Raw genomic sequence first — 18239 nt, 5'->3', positions numbered from 1 at the left:
CAACGAACAAAAAAAAAAACAACAATTTTTTATCTATGTATAATAATGACAATGACGACGACACAAATTTCAACGATTGTGATATTTTTGAAGAAATGCATGTTCTTCTCATTTGAGTTTGTCCTCAAACCACCCAAGTCGAATGTTTCCCTCCCCGAATTATTACTGATTGCCCTTCCCATTGTAAACAACATCCAACCATTTAACGATTTCATTCATATATTTCGATGTTACAAAAATTGCGGCGATAATTTTTGAATTCAATGCAGAAAAAAAAAACAGAACAAAAGACGACACAAAAACAAACAAACAAACCATTTTAACCGAAAATTTATCATCAACCAAATTCATTACATTTTAATAACTCATTGCCCGAAATTCCTTCTTGTATTGACCATGAAAAAGCGACAAACAAAACCCCTCTCCATGAGAAAGAAAAATGAACCAACAACAAAATGTTACGATAATTACGTATCGATGAAACATGAAGTAATACTTATAAGAGAAGAAAGAAAACAAAACAAAACAACAACCGAAAAAAATATGCGAAATAACAGAATTCAGAGACGAAAAACATGTATTTAAATCTTAAATCAAATCAAATAATAAAGAGAAAAAAATAAATATATTTTGTGTATAAAAAAAGAAATTACTTTGGCTTTCAATGTTTTCTGAAATCATTTCAATGGCTTCTATTGAGATGGACAGCAGCAGCAGCAGCAGCAGCAGTAGCGATAGCAACAACTCGATCATTTTTTTCGCTTTCATTTGAACGTTGCGTTTGAATGAAAATGACAATGTATCAACGCGCGCGGGCGCTATAAGAAAGTATTAGCATATCTACAGTGCGACCGGACAAATTTGAATGACAATCAATCGAGTGACAACAGAAAGCTGGCCACTCAATGACAGTTTGAGAGCATTTGCATGTAAAAAAAAACCATTGACTCTGAATGAAATTCAGTTTGCATTTAAAAGAAGAGAAGAAAACGAAAAATGGCGCGTTGATTCCAAAAAAAACGACGTATCAATTTCCAACAGCATTTGCAATGGGTAAACAAAAGCCAAAACACTCGAGCGCGCGGGTCTAATTTTGTAGAGCATGTATGGTTACAGTCGCAACGGTTTCACTTGAACGATAAGATACGTAACAGCGGCATTTTATCATGGCAAGAATTGCGAAATTCATGTATGTGTGCACCGTTGAATATTATCATCATGCAATTTTGGCACAAACGAATCAACGACACGCACACACGCTCACAAACAAGAACTAATCACGGATGACTTCGGTAAATTTCGTTGACTGTTAGATCTAGTGTTGTTGAGAAATTGAGCGCCACATTCTCGCTCATTATTTTTGTTGGCGGGAAAACACACATTCGTTCGGCCAAACCGTGCCAACCGTAACAAAAATATGTATGTGTGTGTGTGTCTGTCTGTCTGATAAGCCATTTCGAAATGCCATTACGACCAGTGTCTACTGTACGACCGTATTGCAATCCGAAATAAAAACATTTTATGATATTTGTTTACATAAAAAAAAATATAATCCTACGCAGTCGCGAAACGCTATAATTTCATTTATGAATTGAAACAACGCAAAATTATTAGCCAACGCATATTGAATTGGGACTTTTTGCATGATGATGATCGCCGCCATGTATGTGGTGGTGGCCAATGCAGAGAGACACAAGATGAAAATCACCACAATTATTAGTTGGATGCTTTTTATTTCGTTGTTGTTATCATAGATCAGTTTATTGACTTGTTTTGTGAGTTAACAGCCATGCCATGCCGTGTGTCATTTGTATTTTCCATGGAATCGAGTTTTATGCGCACACAAGACTGATGGTTGTCATCCGCATTCAGCTCAAACTCACACTGTCATTGTGTTTCGGTGGCTCTCTCGTCCAATCCATTTGTGATTGTGATAAAACCGTTAAAAATGGCCGGTTTTCTCACACAACCACTGGCAAACACGACACGCAGTGTTATTCAGCTGCACGGCGAATGGCACGACACAAATAATATAATAAATGAGTGTCCAATAAAAATGCCTTTTGTTTGGGAAATCACTTGAAAATCTGGCCGTTTTTTTCTTCTCAATTCAAAATGCTTGTTTTTCTTTCCCATTTCCGTCTATTGGGCGCTTGTCATACATTTAAAACCAGCTCGTTGTTTTCGTACATTGTTGTGTTTGTGTTTCGAGTATACAACGTGCGACAAAAGATTCGACAATTATTAAACCACAAAGTGGTTGTTGTCAACAATCCGGTCCCCCGTTTAGCTTCTTTCTGATTATGTCATTGTTAGACAATTTAATTATGTAAACAAAAGCATACACGATTTTTTCGGACGTGAAATGCACCGAATGAAATCGTAAGTACACGGCGACGATGGTAACGATGAGTGACAATGTGTAATAATGATGGATATAACAGTAAACGCGTTCGTCAAGAATATGACACGAATGGTAACAGCGACGAAAAAATAAAACCAACCGTTGCGATTTGGTATGTACGAAATGCAGGTGAGTGACGAGACAACGAGGGCAGTGTGTGTAGTGAAAAAGAAAAACAAATGACACACAAGCCATAAGCACAGAGTAGTCGCAACTTCTTGTCATTTCCTTTCCATCTTCTATGCTCTTTCTTATCGTATAACACAATTCCGTGCACGACCCAATTGAGTCACTTGAATGCGTAATACTTTTTGAATATTTTTGTGAATGGATATGCAAAACCCAAATGCGGACATTAAATGAGGCTACTGCCGCTGTTGCTGCTGAGCAATACTAATGAATGGTCTTGTCAATGGAGGAGAATAACGCAATCAATAATCTGAACCACATTTAATGCGTCATATTCTGCTGCTTTTTTCTTCTGCCTTCTCTCAATCGTTTTTCGATAACTGATAACACAACACAGTCATAATCATAATAATTAACCACATGATGAATATATTCTGGATCATTGCGTGGCGCAATATACGTTTAACGGATTTTATTTTTATAAAGTTAAGTGCTCTTCGATATCGATAAATGATTTTATTTTTTAAAACGAAATTGTAATGAAGTTGCGCTACACATAATTTCACTGGCTGTCGGTTAATGGTTCGATTTTTGCTTTCGATTTCCATTTGATCGGCCAAACGATCGGAGTGAGTGTGCCACAAAATCTGGTTTCGATCGAGGAAATAGATTGGTTGGGCTCATTGTTAGTTGATAAAAACTTTGTGTACATATTAGAGCGAGAGTCATGGTTTTCATGGGAGTCATGATTTGATTGCACACCCAAAGCAACAGAGAATTATCTAGCCGACTGGCGAATGTGTCATATTATATTCATATATACCTAGGTGTATATATATACCTATGACTGCATTCCATTCCATCCTCTATGCCATGCTCTACAACAACTCACGTTATCATCTCGCTTCATTCCGATTTAATATTATTACATTCCGTTGGATGATGCCGGCCTCTTTTAATACACTTTTAATAGCTACAAGCAATTTTTGCACCGCAATCGCTTCGCTCGCCAAGTGAAAGTAAAACACACGGTGCAACGTGACGACGATGCATTGTCTCTGTTTCTATGTTTATATATTCCATTCCATTCCGAAACAACATGCAAGTTCTTGGCTCATTTCAGTCGGTTGGTTGGTCTGTCTTGTCGCTCTCTTTCGCTTGTTGGCATTTGTGGTATAGTTTACATTTAATCGATTTATAGACTGTGCTAACAGTTCAAATTGTTACGTTATTTGGCTCACTCTCTGAACGGCTGTCGGTGCATTCTTATCGCAAAACGATTTTACGATTTCGAAACATGGACCGCATGTAATCGATTCGACACCGTTTGTACGGAAGTATTCCGTTTCTTAAGTAATCAACTGGACGGTAATTATGTTTTTTTTCTGTTTATTTTTTGTTTTCATTTCTTTTTCTTTTAATTTTTTCTGTTTTTTCTTTCTTCTTTGCATCTTTTCCTGTCATTTAAAATTATTACAAGAACGTCGATGATCATCGATACGTCGCCAGTTAATTTATCACACATTTCTCATATTTTAAGTCAATTTTTATCGGCTTTTTCGTCATTTAAAACACATTTTTCATCACGCTATCTTCATTTACTGACTTTTCTTCATCTTCATTTTTCTTCATAAAATTCATTTTGCTCATCGCGTTTAATGTCATTCCCGTTGCGGTATTATAAATGGTGTGTCATCATGGGCGACATAGGCCACCGAGTGTGCGACAATAAATCAACCGAATTCGCACACTCGCATGTCGAAATCGGTTAATTGAAAAGTCTCGTTGAATTTTCATAATCAAGATGCAACCTATAATCATTTTAGAGTAGTCGTGATTCGTAATGAAAAGTGAAAGAAACCAGCAAACATGACCCAATAAAAATGTAGACTAATTAGATGTTTCTGTTTTATTCATAATAACCGATGATTTTGTCTGTTCTAAAATTACACGTTTTTTTTTCTTCTTTCGTTCTGCATAAAAACTTATATCATTAATGTAAACTTGAGTCGAAAAATTACGCCGCAATGTAGGCAATTGTCGAAAAGAAACTAAAACTTATTGCTCGTGGCTTAAGTAGGAAATGCTTTAAAAGTACAATTTCTAGCAGTTAACTCGTTGCTAGCAGCATTAAGCTCAACTGGGTAAAATCTCTCTTGGTTTTTACGTTGGGATCGGTGAAACAGTATTTGATGGTTTGTCGGTGAAAACCCAATCCATCGGCGATTCGATGATGCTTCGTTGATAGCCACCATGACCTGGTTCTCCGTAAACAATGTGGTCTCCTCCGCCGCCTCCTCCGTAGCCGCCCCCTCCGTAATTTCCGCCACCAGACATGCCGCCATAATTGTGTTTCTTCAATGCATTCTGTGTGTCACAGCGTCAACATGCACAACAAAAGAACAATAAATGGGTTAGAAAATTTATTGAATGAAATGCATTATAAAATAAGAAAAATTTAGAGAAAAAAAAGTCCTACGACAATGGAAAACAACAGTGAAATTTTGGAAAACAACAGCGCAGCACCAGCCAAAAATGCGATCTTCCCAAGGAATAGTTGAGCAACCATTGCAATCACTGTCATCATTCCCATCATTCCATGCTTAAACTTCTTCTTTCGACCCTCTGAAATAAATGGATTCATCATTTTTTTTTTGGATTTATCCCAGAAAGCATAACAAATTTCAAATAACTAAAAATGAATTTTGAAAATCACTTTTGAAATGCTTTTTTTTACCCGGGCCAAAACCAATGCCGCTACCACCAAATTTTGTCAAATCGAAGTCAAAGCCGGATTTGACTCTACCTTCGGCCGCAAGCAATTCATTTTGTGTTGGTACCGAAAATTGAATCGATCGCGATGCAATCAAATCACTTAATTTACTTAAAACACTTTCGAACATCGTTTGATCGTGGCGCGCTTCAATTTCGCTTGGTTTCCAATCCGCATTCTTTTTCAGTGAAATAAATTCATTGAATTGCCATGTGTTATTACTGGCAATGAAACAGTCGATATTGTTCATGGCATGTTCGAGTCCGCATGCAACTAATTCGTTCGGTCGCTGTCGAAAACACTGGCCAATTGTCTTCAGGCAACCGGTTTGATTGTGATTTGACGACGACGACGACGTCGATGACGATGATGTCGATGATGACAACGGCAATTCACTATCCACCTCACTTGAAATCGAAAATTGTGTCGATTGTTCTATGAACACAAACATTAAAAATATTCCACTTTTGAATACGGTCATTTTTTCCATTTTTATGCGTGCCATTTCTCTCTATTTCGGATTCTTAATTCACCGGTTGGTTATTTTATAGTCTGGTTTTATTGTCACTGATTGCTAGTTTTTCTTTTTATTCTTCTTTTCTTTTTTGCTAAATAGTGATTTTTCTTCTTTCTATTTCACAAACTGCAGTGTGATTCGTGGAATGCAGATTTTATGTTTTCTCAAAACACAGTACAGTGTAAGCCATCACAGTTCTGATACAGTCTCCAACGAAACATATTCACGACAGAAAACTTTATCAATCACATTTATGAAGAAGAAGCACTTACTGATCAGAAAAAATTTATAACTGGTAAATCAGAATTGACACAAAGACATTCCGCGGCAAATTTTCCAGTCGAACTAAAATTGCCCGCGCATCTTCATTTCCATTTATATTCAAAAAATTTAATTACTCTATCGAAAGTTTCGAGTCCTATCAAGAAGTTTCGATCTTAAATGATGTGATCCATGGAAAATGAGTTGGGCCAAATAAGCATATGCGACACTCTAATTTTTGCCCAAAATGAGCATTTTCATTCTCGATGTCATTTTCAATTGACACATTTTTCCGATTTGATGAATTCTCGTACTATATGTGACGCGACGCATGAAAATCATCATCGCATCAAATTTAATTTTAATTGCTCATGAAAAATGGAAAATTTTTAAATGCAGAACATACTCTGTTCAATTACACACCATCGTTTTAGAGATGTGTCTTTGGAAATCAAAGAAAGAAATAAGTCGTTGAAACGAGGGAAATGTCGTTTTCGAAGCTCAAAGAATAGCTTTCGGCAAATGAGGCCCGTTTTAAGAAACGACCGGCATTCGATCGATATCGGTGCTGTGCAATGAGAACGTAGTGAATTTCAAGCCGAATGACCATATCAGAAAACGGTCGATCGTTAAATAGCCCTAATTGCTGTCCAAACAACATCAATGAGATACCGTTTAAAACACTGCTTTTTTCTTCTTAAAAACGCTGTTTTTCAGCAGCCCAATTCGCTCAATCTCCTATTCAAAGCCATTTGCTCGTGTGTGCATTTCGCCGATTAACGCAAAATACAGCTATACGAATCGTATGCTTTGCGAGTGAATCTGTTTTGGTGCAAAACAAAATCGAATCATTACAAGAGGGAAATCGCATATAATTGAAACAGTTTTTTTTTATTCTCTCGTCGTTGTTGTGTGTTGTGTGGCGCAAAAACCAGGGTAAGAAATTCGAAATGAGGCTTTTGCTTTGCCAGAAAAATCTCTAACGAACTGTATAAACACAGACAACACTAACCGAGTGAATTGAGTGTGTGTATCGCGTGTAGTGCGCGGTTTATTTTTCTTCATTTATCTGCTCTTTTTTTTCGTTTAATTCAGCGTCTGATTGTTTCTTGTTCCGGATGGTGCCGAATCGAGACGAGAGCACGCGAGCACACACACACACACTCTCTCTCTCGCTCACTCTACAAAAGAACAAAATGGCAACAGGAAAAAGTAGAATTTGCACCAAGACAAAAAAACGATTATACGCTGCTCACATTACACGTACAGCAGCCCATACATATATTATCCGGTGTTTTAGTTTGTCGCTGACTCTAGCACAATGGAGCGGTTGGAGCTGCTCGTTGCAACCGAACGAAACCAACAAGATAAGAAAAATATTACATCACGCTCTATTTGCTTTATATTACATCGAGTTTTTTTTGTTGGTATAAATAATTAGTTTTTATTGGCCATGAAATGAATGAGTATGTAGAATAGTGAAACAAAAAGCCCGAACAACATGCGGATGCGGAATTTAGTTGGTGTTCTCTGCTTTGCCATGCATATACGAACAGATACCAAAAAAACCGAGCAGCAACCAGATGGAAACGCTTTCAATCACCAACCAGCGAGCCGATAGTAAGGCACACTACCACCACATACACACGATAAATCGATCGGTACATGATGATAATCATAGAGTATTGCTAGAATTTCTCTCAATTGAACGTATGATGAAGATGACTTAAGCAAACGATAAGATTGGAGCACCCATGATCTCTGTCTACCGAACAGCAGCAGCATCGAAATGAGCCAATTACATATTTGGAATTTGTCTGTCTCCAACTCTCTTTATATGGTTGACTTTTTCACCTCACCTGTCGCATCAACGTTCGTTTTTGTTTGACAATGACGGTGTATACACACACGGCGTATTCGGATGATGTTTACTTGTAGCCGGTCGATGGTTTTTCCATGCAGTTGTAACATTTACCTCTTAAGACAGGCAAATATTTACAGTTAACATTTTACTTTCGCTGAGAAATCTCCGCGATTTCAACGCGCAATCCCATTGCGATGGCACATTTATATGAGACGAAGAAAGAATAGAAAAAAAAAAACGATAGCAAAAGTACGAAGTGCGTCGATAATAATGATTTGGTTTGTTCAGAATGTGTGTCAACTGTCGAAGTGTCATCCGAGATGTTGGCTTCTTGAAAATATCGAAAATCTATTCACGCGAAGCACGGCAAGCTGGCTATGTTGCTGTGTTTTTACGCTCAATCGTGTACTCTGATTTTTATTAGCTGGTTAAAAGTTTTATTGGTCGTTTTAGAGGTTTTTAGCACCATTTCTTCGTGTTAATCGATTTTTGACACAAACCATTTTCCCCTTTCAACCAAATGGTTTGAATTACCTTTTTGGTCATTTGCCTCTGTGTTTTGGCTTTTTATTATTGTGCGTTTCTCTACCTTTGCCTATCTGTATCTCGTGAGCGCACATTGTCAATCTAATACCTTAACCCTATTGAATCAAATGCGCATTGCGCACACGCTCGCGACATGTATAATGCAAAAGTGAAACGCTTACCATTTGGGTTTTATTCACGAAAAGTGAAGAAAAGCCTGAATTCGGACTCGATTTCATTGCGATCATGGCTTTTCTCTCTCTCTCTCTCCGCGTGTGTGTGTGTGTCTGTGTGTGTGTGTGTGTGTGTGATGAGGTCTTTTCATCTAATGCAATATAACAATAAACAAATTTCATTCAATTCTTCCGTCTAGTTAATCCACAGCGTTCGCTTTTTTTCCTCTTGCTCACTTTACAGTTTTTATTTTGATGCCGCCACCATTACCAAACGATTCTCATAATAATAAATGAGGAAAAAGTAGATCGAAATTGCGCGCTGTGAAAAATTGATCGCAATGTCTTTAGTTAATTTTGTTTGATTTTCTGGATCTGGCTTGCGTCGTTTTTCTTCTCCTCTTCACTCTGCGCTGTACCTGATTCTGTTGTGTTACACATTTTTCTCTCTGACACCATGAATTGGCATTAATCATATTTTCTTCTCTCCGCATACAAGAAACCCAGCAACGGCAGCATTCTCTTGTTCTCTTTACATTTCAATTTGATGTGTTTCATCTGAAATGATCATAAAGTGAAACTTGGGAAACGCCTCGAAACAAAGCGGTAATTTGTTCATTTTTGCTGTAATTCTGAGCATTGGATTCTTTGACTACGTGAGTCAAAATTACTCTTCAAGCTCGTTGACTGTGAGTAGTCAAAATTGGAAAATTTATTATAACCACAGTGAATCGACTCAATAGATGAAGAAACACGATAACTTCAACTATGAACTATGTTAAATTAACGTTGCACATAATAAAGGCGGATTCCATATGCCATGCACGACCATAAATCTAATTAAAAATTCGACAATGAACAAAAATACCGCAGCATTTTCGGTGCATATTCCTTGCCACGCAGAGAGAGAGAGAGAGAGAGATCTAAGTCACACGATGCGCTTTTGTTTGGCTCGCAAGGGAAATGCATTCTTTCGTTGATTTATTATGCGATGCGTCGAGATGTTCTTGTGGCTTGATTTCTTGCTGCTTCATGTCTTGCTGCATTGGAAAAGATAAGAATAGAAAATTCTTCGCAAAATTCACCTGAGAAACAGAAAAGAGATAGAAAAACGAACAGAGGCATCCAGAAATCGATGAAAAGTCAAACGATGTCTTCAGCAACAACGAGAATAGACTTCGAAAGGAGGAAACAGAGAGGGTAAAGAAATGAGTCAAGAGTGCATGCTTTTGTTGTCTCAAATTACGTATTCGTAATATTTATTTATTTATTTTATTCATAAACTTCTCAAGCTCGCTGTCTGCTGTTACAATATATACTTGGTTGTTGTTTTAGTTTTGTTTTTGTTTTTTTTTCTCCTTTAGTTCTTTGGATTTTAACTGCTACGGTTTTTCTTTCTATTTTTTACGGAATGTATGCCATTCGGTTTCTTTCACACACAACACAAAAAAAAATTAAATTAATGATAATAAATTTTGTAATGTTCAATAAAAAAAAGGTACAACAAAATAAACGGAAAATAAATAGGTATTCGGGGTACAATACATAAATAAATAAATACTTATTGGATAAATTCTCTTACTTACATCAAACGCAAAAATATTGATATATTTGGAAAAAAAAACAGAAGAAAATATTATTTAATCATCTTTTTTAAATATTTTTTTTTGGTCAGCCCGTTCGTCTACAACAACAACAATATTTGATACAATTTTTTTAAGGGGTTTTTGTTGGGTGGTGTTTAATCCTCGAATTCTAAATGAAACGACTCTGGAGAGAGCCCTTTCGACAAATCATCGGTTTTAGATGTTACAAATTGTCTGTATTCGTTTTTCCGTGTGTTTATGTTAGTCTTTTTATGTCATTTATGTTTGGAATGAGTTTATGTGTTGGCATGAATGATGATAATGTGTTAAGTGTGTAATGTCGATATGTTTTGATCGTGTGTATGTGTTAAGTGTATTAATGTTGTACAAAAATTCCGCCAAACAAAAATCTCCATGCAAATCTTCAAAAAAGCAACGATTATTGTTGTTTTTCCCAATTGTCTGGCATTTTTCGTGGCGGAAATTGAGTACGATGTTTGTACCGATGTTTTGATTTCAATTCGATGGATTCAAAAGACACGCAAACAAAAAAAACTATTCGCATTTTTGGTATACATTTATTTATTTTTTGTTTCTCTTCTTTTGGTTGCCCATTTCCAAATTCATCATTCTAGCAACAACACAAAATAAAAAACGTGAAGCTTTTCTAGTTCGTTCGTTGAGTATTTTGAATTTAATTTAGTTTTTTTTTTTTGGTTTATTGACTTTCTCCAACGTCTACGAAATTTTTTCGTTTCCTTTATATTTATTTATACGCCACTCACTCTCTTGTTTTTCTCTTTCTTTTCGTTCTCATCATCTCACTAGAATGCTCAAATTAATTGCGCAAAATTAATTAGTATTTAGGAGACAAATTGTTTCGGAACGCTGGATTTTTCATCATTAGTTCGTCATATTGATCGAAGCTGCGATGGTATTGGCCAACACTACCGTCGTGACCATTTTCATATTCACCATGGGACGACGAGTAACTATGTGATTGTTGTACGTGTGGATGCTTAACTATCTCATAGGTGGTTTTCTCATGACCTTCTGGTGCAACCAATTTCTTGAGACCGATGATCGCGCTGATAACCAATGCAATTTTACCAATGACTGTGGAAAATGAAAACGAAAAACAGAAGAAAAAAGAACAACATGAGATAAGCATCGATTGCAACTCATTTGAACTGGACATTCAAAGCTCTCAATGTATTGATTCATTAGTAATGGGTAAAGATGGAAAATTAATGGCAATAGCAGAAAAAAGAAAGGTGTTTGTTCATCTCTCGAATCAAACGAAAACTTACTCAATGCTTTTGCGGCAACGATAGCAATCGAGTGATAGGCCAGCTTCAAAATACCAGCTTTGATAGCCATGGCTGCCAAGAATGGTCCCAAGTACTTCTTGCGCTTCTTTCGTCCTTCTTCCACTTCGACTTCATTTTGTTCAAAGACTTTCGGTAAATTCAATTGCATTTGGAAATTGGTGAACAATTTACCAACACCGTTCATCAGTGTTGCGTCCAATTGATCGGACGATAGGCTACGAATTTCCGATTCACTTTGTATATCATTCGCCGCTGATTTGCGTTGGGCATTCGATTGGTCACGTTGCAACAGTGTCACACCGTCGACCACTTTGATCGATTGTAAATTCAATGCACGATTGACTAATTTCAATGCTTGTTGCTTTATACAACGGAAGATATCCTCCGCATTTTCACAATTTCTATAAAATTTGCTGAACGCATTTAAACTGCTGCCACTATTTTCTGCCAACGGTTTCGTATTGTGTGCATTAACTAGAACAACAAAACATAAAACAGCACAAATAATCCGCATCTTTACCATTTTGGCTTTGGTTTTTTTTTCTTCTCTTTTTTATTGATTTGTTTCAACTTCTTCTTTTTTCTCTTCGTTTTCCTTCAAACAAAACTCAAAACAAACACCAATTTTCAACACTTTTGCACACAAAATCCACACCAGCCAGAAGCTCTGCTTTGATTGAATAGTGGATGCACTATAACGGTCGCGATTCTCGCTTATCGGGGATGATGGAGACTGTGATGAGAGACAAATAAACCCAGAGACACGATGTACATCCAACGAGCGATCTTGAGCAATTGTTTCAGAGCTGCCGATGATCAGCGATTAAATAAGATCGCATTAGGGAACCAATGGTTTTAGAGCGTGTTAATGTGCATAATGATAATTGAATAAAATTTTTAGCTTCAATAAATTGCTAGAGCAAATCTATTAAGGCATAAAAATGTATTGCATTACTCTTTTCTCTCTCTCTCTCGAGCGCACGCTGTGTTAGATGAGCGCATGCGCGCGTACAACTTTGCTCGAGATTAGGTTTTTTCTTCTTCTTTTTCTTATTCTTTCTCTTCTCGGCATTGCACATTGCATTTAGTTCATTTTGTTGTTTTTTTCACGCGCTCGCGCTCGCGCACGATGTCGATGTATTTGTGGTTTTGTGCTACCGTTGATGATTTGATTAGTTTCTTTATCTTTATCTCTCGCCAATTTGATGATGAGCAACAAGGCAGCACATGGATCGATGCTATGGGGTCTGGCTGCCGTTGTTGCTGCTGCTATTGCTGTAAAGTTTTCATTTGTAGTTTTGCGAATTCGCCAAATCATTGAAGAAAAAAAAACACCACAAAATTACTCAAACACGACATACACCGCCGTGTGGCTGGCTCTCGTTCATTTCAATCGAAATCACGTGGATTTTCTATATATGCTGCTGTGTATGAGCTCGCACACCTTAATTCCGAGATGAGAGAGAGAGAGAGAGAGAGAGAGAGATAAGGCTGCGTGTTTGCGTGCCTGTTACTCGCTGGTTTAACACGTTTGCGCGTTGCAATTTCTTCGTTCGCATTTTCGATCAATTCACATGTACAAAAACGAATTATCATTTCACCATTTATTATTATGGTCGGCCGCTGGAATTTCGATGCTGTTGCTGCTGTTGGCTGGGCCGCTGCTATTTTTCTTTTGCGTTAATCGATCGAAATTACATTGAACGATATGTGGCTGTTATTATTGTCGATGTGTTTGGGAAATCATCGAAACAAAACGAGAGAAAAAAATGGATTTTTACGTATAAAAATTGTGTGTGATTGCAAGATAGGCAGCACATCAAATGGATAGAACTCATTGGCTGTAATGAATGAGTGAAAAGTAAGCATGTTAAAGCCAATATAAACAGCACCCGGTCAAAGCATATTCGTTATGGCGAGAAAGAAATGCCGTGATGAATTACATCGCATCTCGACAAGAAAGAATGATGAAAACACACGCATACAAACACACACACACCCATCAATTGTTGCTCGCATTTTCGCGACCACGAGCGCATGAGCGCCCAAACGTGCGCACGCCAAAGATCTATGTTGGGCGCGAATTAAAAATGATTTTGCACAAGAATTCGAATTCAGTTCGACACACATTGAACACACACATCCGATTTCTAAAATCGGCGGTGGCTTTTTGGAGCATGCGCTTCATCTGCTAGTATAAACGGTGAAAAGGAACCACAACGCGCAACAAAACAACAACAACAGCAGAAAAACAATTAAAGAAAACGAGAAGAATGGCTATGAAAAATTGGAGAGAAGCAGAGAAGGAGAGAGAGAGAGAAGAATTGTACACAACGCGACGCGCTTTGTACACAAATTATGCAAATTCTGGTGTTAAAAAAAATAAATGAAATATTTTACACTTTTCCTCGATTGTTTTACAAAGCCGCAGCGTGGCGATTGTTGTGAATGGGCCTTACAAGAGGTTATGCAAAAAAGAAATCATCCGATAATTTATTCGAAGCGGCTTAATGAACACAACGAATAAAAAAATTGCGTTGTTTTTTTAGTCTATTTTGGCGATGCGGAAGAACGATAGAAGGAATTGCGTTCCACGCATTCACGAGAAAGTTCAATTTGAATCGACCGCAGTCTTTGTATTCGATTTCGATGGCATCCAATGAAAGCTATTCATTGAACCAGAATGTCAAGGCAATTAAACAAAGCCCATTTTCTCCGATTGACCGATTGACTCTTTGTCACACATAAACAACTCCACATAACCTGTTCACTATGTCAATAAAACATTATACCTGTTCTCAGCCCGTCGCTTCAATCTGTCTCCTGATCTTGTGATCGCACTTGATCACGGAACTCCCACAATTCGATTTCACTCAGCCTCGATTCAATGGAGAATCATTCTATTTTGCGTGGTAATCAATTTTCAAAACGAAAATAAACGAAATCGAAAAACAAAGTGGATTTAATTTCGATTTAAGAACTTTGACATTGCCTTCTTTGCGTATGCAAACCGACCGGTTGGGAGTGTTGTTATTAATCATTCAAATGAAATTCGGGTTAAAGCCAATGTCGAAGGATCAATAGTGCAGTGAAACTTATTGGCAACTCAACAACGCTGAAGACGACAACAACGGCAACGACCATGGTGATGATGACGACAACAGCAATGAAGCAGTAGAAAGAAACAGCCAACGGCTGATAAGAATCTACATATTACAAGAGAGTCACATCAACCAGTTCTTGGCGGCGATTGTTTTACCGTGTGTGTGCGTTCGGGCGAGCGGCCAACGCAAAAGTCAAAACCTATTAATTTAATCGAGATAAAAAATATTGCAATAAATTATAATTGATGAAACACAAATTGCTTTCCGCCACACATCCGTGCATCGTGGCACGGAAAATGGTATACGTGGAAAATAGGGGGAAATATCGATTTGTACAGTCGATTCTCGTGCGCATTCCAACCGATCATTTTTCGCCCGGCAAATTGTTTTATTAAATTATCGATTGCTTTCTAAAAATGTGTGCGCGCGCACAGCGGTGGCGGGCGTTTAAGTATTGAAAAGAAAGAGAAACAATTGAACGTAGTGAAAATCAATGGTTTGGCTATCACCGTCACACGGAAATCTATCTCCAGTATGCAAATAGTGTCAATCTCGCAGTGTGTCGATGAAAGTTTTCTGCGAAGAACATTTGAAACAAAGCGTAAACGTTTCTTTGTTGATATTATCAGAGCTGCATTCTTGTTGTTGCCAGTTGAAACACGAACATGACCGTTATCTTGGCTGCCGATGCACCGTCAATTGAATTTTGATTGTGTGTTTCGCAAAAGTCAAGTGCATTTTGATAATGTTTCTCGCGCACGGACCAAACAACGGTTGAAACCATTGTGTCAATCAGCTTGCACTCAAGCCGCCCCGTTGGCTGTCCACAACAAGTGGTTCTCAAAGCGTTTGAACTACCAAACAAAAAAACATTATATTCACGTATTCGCATTAGGTTCGACGATAATTTGCACATTAGGAATTTTTCAACTCGACAATTGGGTCAATTGAATACATTTCATCGTAATCACACAAACCTTTTCCCAAGTTTTCCCAAGCCCAAATCGGCACACACACACACTGTAATTGTACGAAAAGCGCTTCAGTTTATTGAATTGTGTGTATTTTGAATGAAGCCCACAGTCCTAATTATTTCACATGAAATATTTGACGTCGATTATTGTGATTATTTCTATTTATCTTATTCCGGATGCAGTGTGTGTGTGTGTGTGTGCATGTTGTTTACAACGGGCTGAACAAAAATCTGTACAAATTGACGAACGAAATGCATACGTGTGAGTTTTTCCATTCGTCTTCTTCTTCTTCTTCTTTGTTTTCTTCATCGGTTGTTATTGTTGTTGTCGTTGTTCTGCTGGCTGGAACTGAGTCAATAATTTGCGAATCGCGATGGAAAAGCAACGAAAAAAAAACCCAACCCAACTGCACTGAAAACGACCATAACAACGAAATAGCATGGAAGAAAAGCAAACAGAGAACATCATTTATTTTGCATGAATGAAATGGTCTGGTTGCATTGAAACTATTTCTTTCTATGAAGAGAAACAACAACAAAAAAAACGATCATCTCTTTAGCTAACTGTTCCAAGATTGTTTTGATTCATTCTCTGGGTGTGTGTTGTTTGTGTGAAGAGACAGCATAGATCGTACACACACAAATCACATGTGCATATTTATCTGAAACGAACGAAAAAAAAAGATTCTTGCGGCTCGCGTATTTCGGCATGGTACAATTGCAACGAGAGAAGAAAAAAGCGAGTGCGCTCCACTCTGTTTTTATATTGTAGGCTTGACTAGGTTTCTTCTTCTTCTTAATTTCTGTACTTCGCTCACTGCTCTATGCATCTTTTGTTGGTTATTTATTTAATTTGTTGTGTTTTCTGCGCTGTGGTTTTTTTCTTCTTTCTGTGCTGCAAAATAACAAGGTACTTTGAAATAAGTAGATACTTTTTTCTGTTTATTTTTACTTGGCTTGCAAGCCAGCTAAATTGCTGGAAAGAAAAATCCCTTCCAAATGTGCCTTCATTTTTTCTTTACCTATATATAAATTTTTTCGGTTCAATGTAGGTAAAACTGTGAAAGAAATTGTGTTGCACGCTGGTACACGACGCAACCAAAGTAAACAAAGTGAAATGCAGTTAGGAGCTGTGTTTGCTGCGATCGCACATGGCCAACAATATGCAATGTGAAGCGAATGATCTTGAAATGTGCTCTGATCGGAGAGTGAGTAGTAGTGTGTAGTACAATATCGGCACCAGCATCGCGCGAATCAACACCAAAGCAGAAAAACTTATGTGAAAAATAAATGAATTGTGTGTGTACCTTGTTAAATCAGTTGGTACATGCCATGTTTGATCGCCTTTGCATGCGGGCAAACACCTCTACTGTTGCAGTAGCATTGGCTTGGCTTGGCTGCAGGTGGAATGGAATTTCGCAAGATGAAAGTCTTTCGCTTAAGTATCATGATTAAAGTCGAGTGTTATGCATTCTCAACAAGATTTTTATAAAAATCAATTTATATTTATATATCGATCAAATTCTTGATTATCGCGTTGCGAAAAATTGAATAAAAACAAAACAAAACGAAAACAAAACATCCACCGCCCATCCATTCACTTATTTAAAATTCTTGCACTAATTTCGGACAATGTTATGTGGAATACCACCGTGAAATTATAAAACGTGTCGGCCAATTTATCCCCGGCCGTATATAGGCATTATTTTTCAATTTTCGTGCCGGTACCCAATAGCAACAGAAGCAGCGGCAGCATCGTCATCGGCAGACAGCTCCAACGTAAACAATGATAATGATTCTACAATTGAGTCGAAAGAATTTTTTTCACGTACACAAAAAACGGCATGCACATTCTTGAAATGGCCCATTAACGACAACGATATAGAGATAGAGAGAGAGAGAGATATGGAAACGAAATGGCCATAATCGGAAATTGCCTATTTAGAGAAGAAACGAATCGTGGATTCCGTCTTAACCGAATTCAATATATTGGATTTACGAGCGTAAAATTGCTAATAAAGCCACGTTTTTCTGTAGCTCTTTGCGATGTGGTTGCGGCTCGTCAGCTATGTAGAAACCATATATAAACCATATAAACGGCATCGGTAATATGGTCAAATGTGGCAATATGATTTATACCATTGACTATTAAACAGAATGGAGTCATAAGAAAACGTCTTGAGTACATCAGTTCGTAAATTGTGCAGTGAAATGTGTCTGTTCTTCATTTTTCCTCTCTCTCTCTGTGTGTTGTTCCGCATCTTAGTTGCGCACGGTGCAAAAACAACAACGCCTCGGATAAATATGCGAAAGATGAGATTAAAATTAATCATAAACAACTTCAGAGAGTTCAGTGGGTTGAGTGCATTTAGTCATGTGTTCCGGTACTCTGACAATCAACAGCTTACAAAACAAGCCGTGCGTCGTGCGCATTTTTTTTGTATTTACATTTCAGATGACCCAAAACAAATTGTCGCGCACAAACGAAATTCGCGCAAATTAATTACACTTTCGAAAGTATGGTGTCGTTTGAAAGTGTCTCTTTCTCTCTCTCTCTCTCTCTCTCTCTCTCTCTCTCTCTCTCTCTCTCTCTCTCTCT

The 18239-nt window shown here is 37.6% G+C and overlaps 2 protein-coding genes across 2 annotated transcripts; both read right to left on the bottom strand.

The window, feature by feature from the left end:
- Positions 1-4696: 4696 nt before the first annotated feature.
- LOC129566995 (uncharacterized) lies at positions 4697-5787 on the bottom strand. The gene is made up of 3 exons (XM_055443444.1): positions 5271-5787; positions 5013-5158; positions 4697-4900 (listed from the first exon to the last, which is right to left on the bottom strand). Exons 1-3 carry the CDS (start codon positions 5785-5787, stop codon positions 4697-4699), a joined length of 867 nt encoding a protein of 288 aa, XP_055299419.1.
- Positions 5788-9989: 4202 nt separating this feature from the next.
- On the bottom strand, positions 9990-12123 carry LOC129566784 (uncharacterized; the record flags this gene model as incomplete). Its single annotated transcript, XM_055443010.1, is given in 2 exon segments — positions 9990-11348; positions 11543-12123. Coding segments are annotated over 2 exon segments (804 nt in total). The 3' UTR covers positions 9990-11088.
- Positions 12124-18239: the final 6116 nt, after the last annotated feature.

Source organism: Sitodiplosis mosellana, unplaced genomic scaffold (assembly GCF_009176505.1).
Source record: "Sitodiplosis mosellana isolate CC-2019 unplaced genomic scaffold, AAFC_SMos_1.0 Smas_scaffold_5, whole genome shotgun sequence".
NCBI classification, from domain to species: domain Eukaryota; kingdom Metazoa; phylum Arthropoda; class Insecta; order Diptera; family Cecidomyiidae; genus Sitodiplosis; species Sitodiplosis mosellana.
This window is presented reverse-complemented; position numbering and strand designations above follow the sequence as displayed.

What these genes read in the sequence shown, in the direction of transcription:
- LOC129566995 (XM_055443444.1), bottom strand. Translation starts at nt 5,787, where the DNA reads ATGACCGTATTCAAAAGTGGAATATTTTTAATGTTTGTGTTCATAGAA. An exon ending in CGGCATTGGTTTTGGCCCGG is followed by an intron (nt 5,159 to 5,270) that starts GTAAAAAAAAGC and finishes CATTTATTTCAG; the next exon opens with AGGGTCGAAAGAAGAAGTTT. An exon ending in CACTGTTGTTTTCCATTGTC is followed by an intron (nt 4,901 to 5,012) that starts GTAGGACTTTTT and finishes TGTGACACACAG; the next exon opens with AATGCATTGAAGAAACACAA.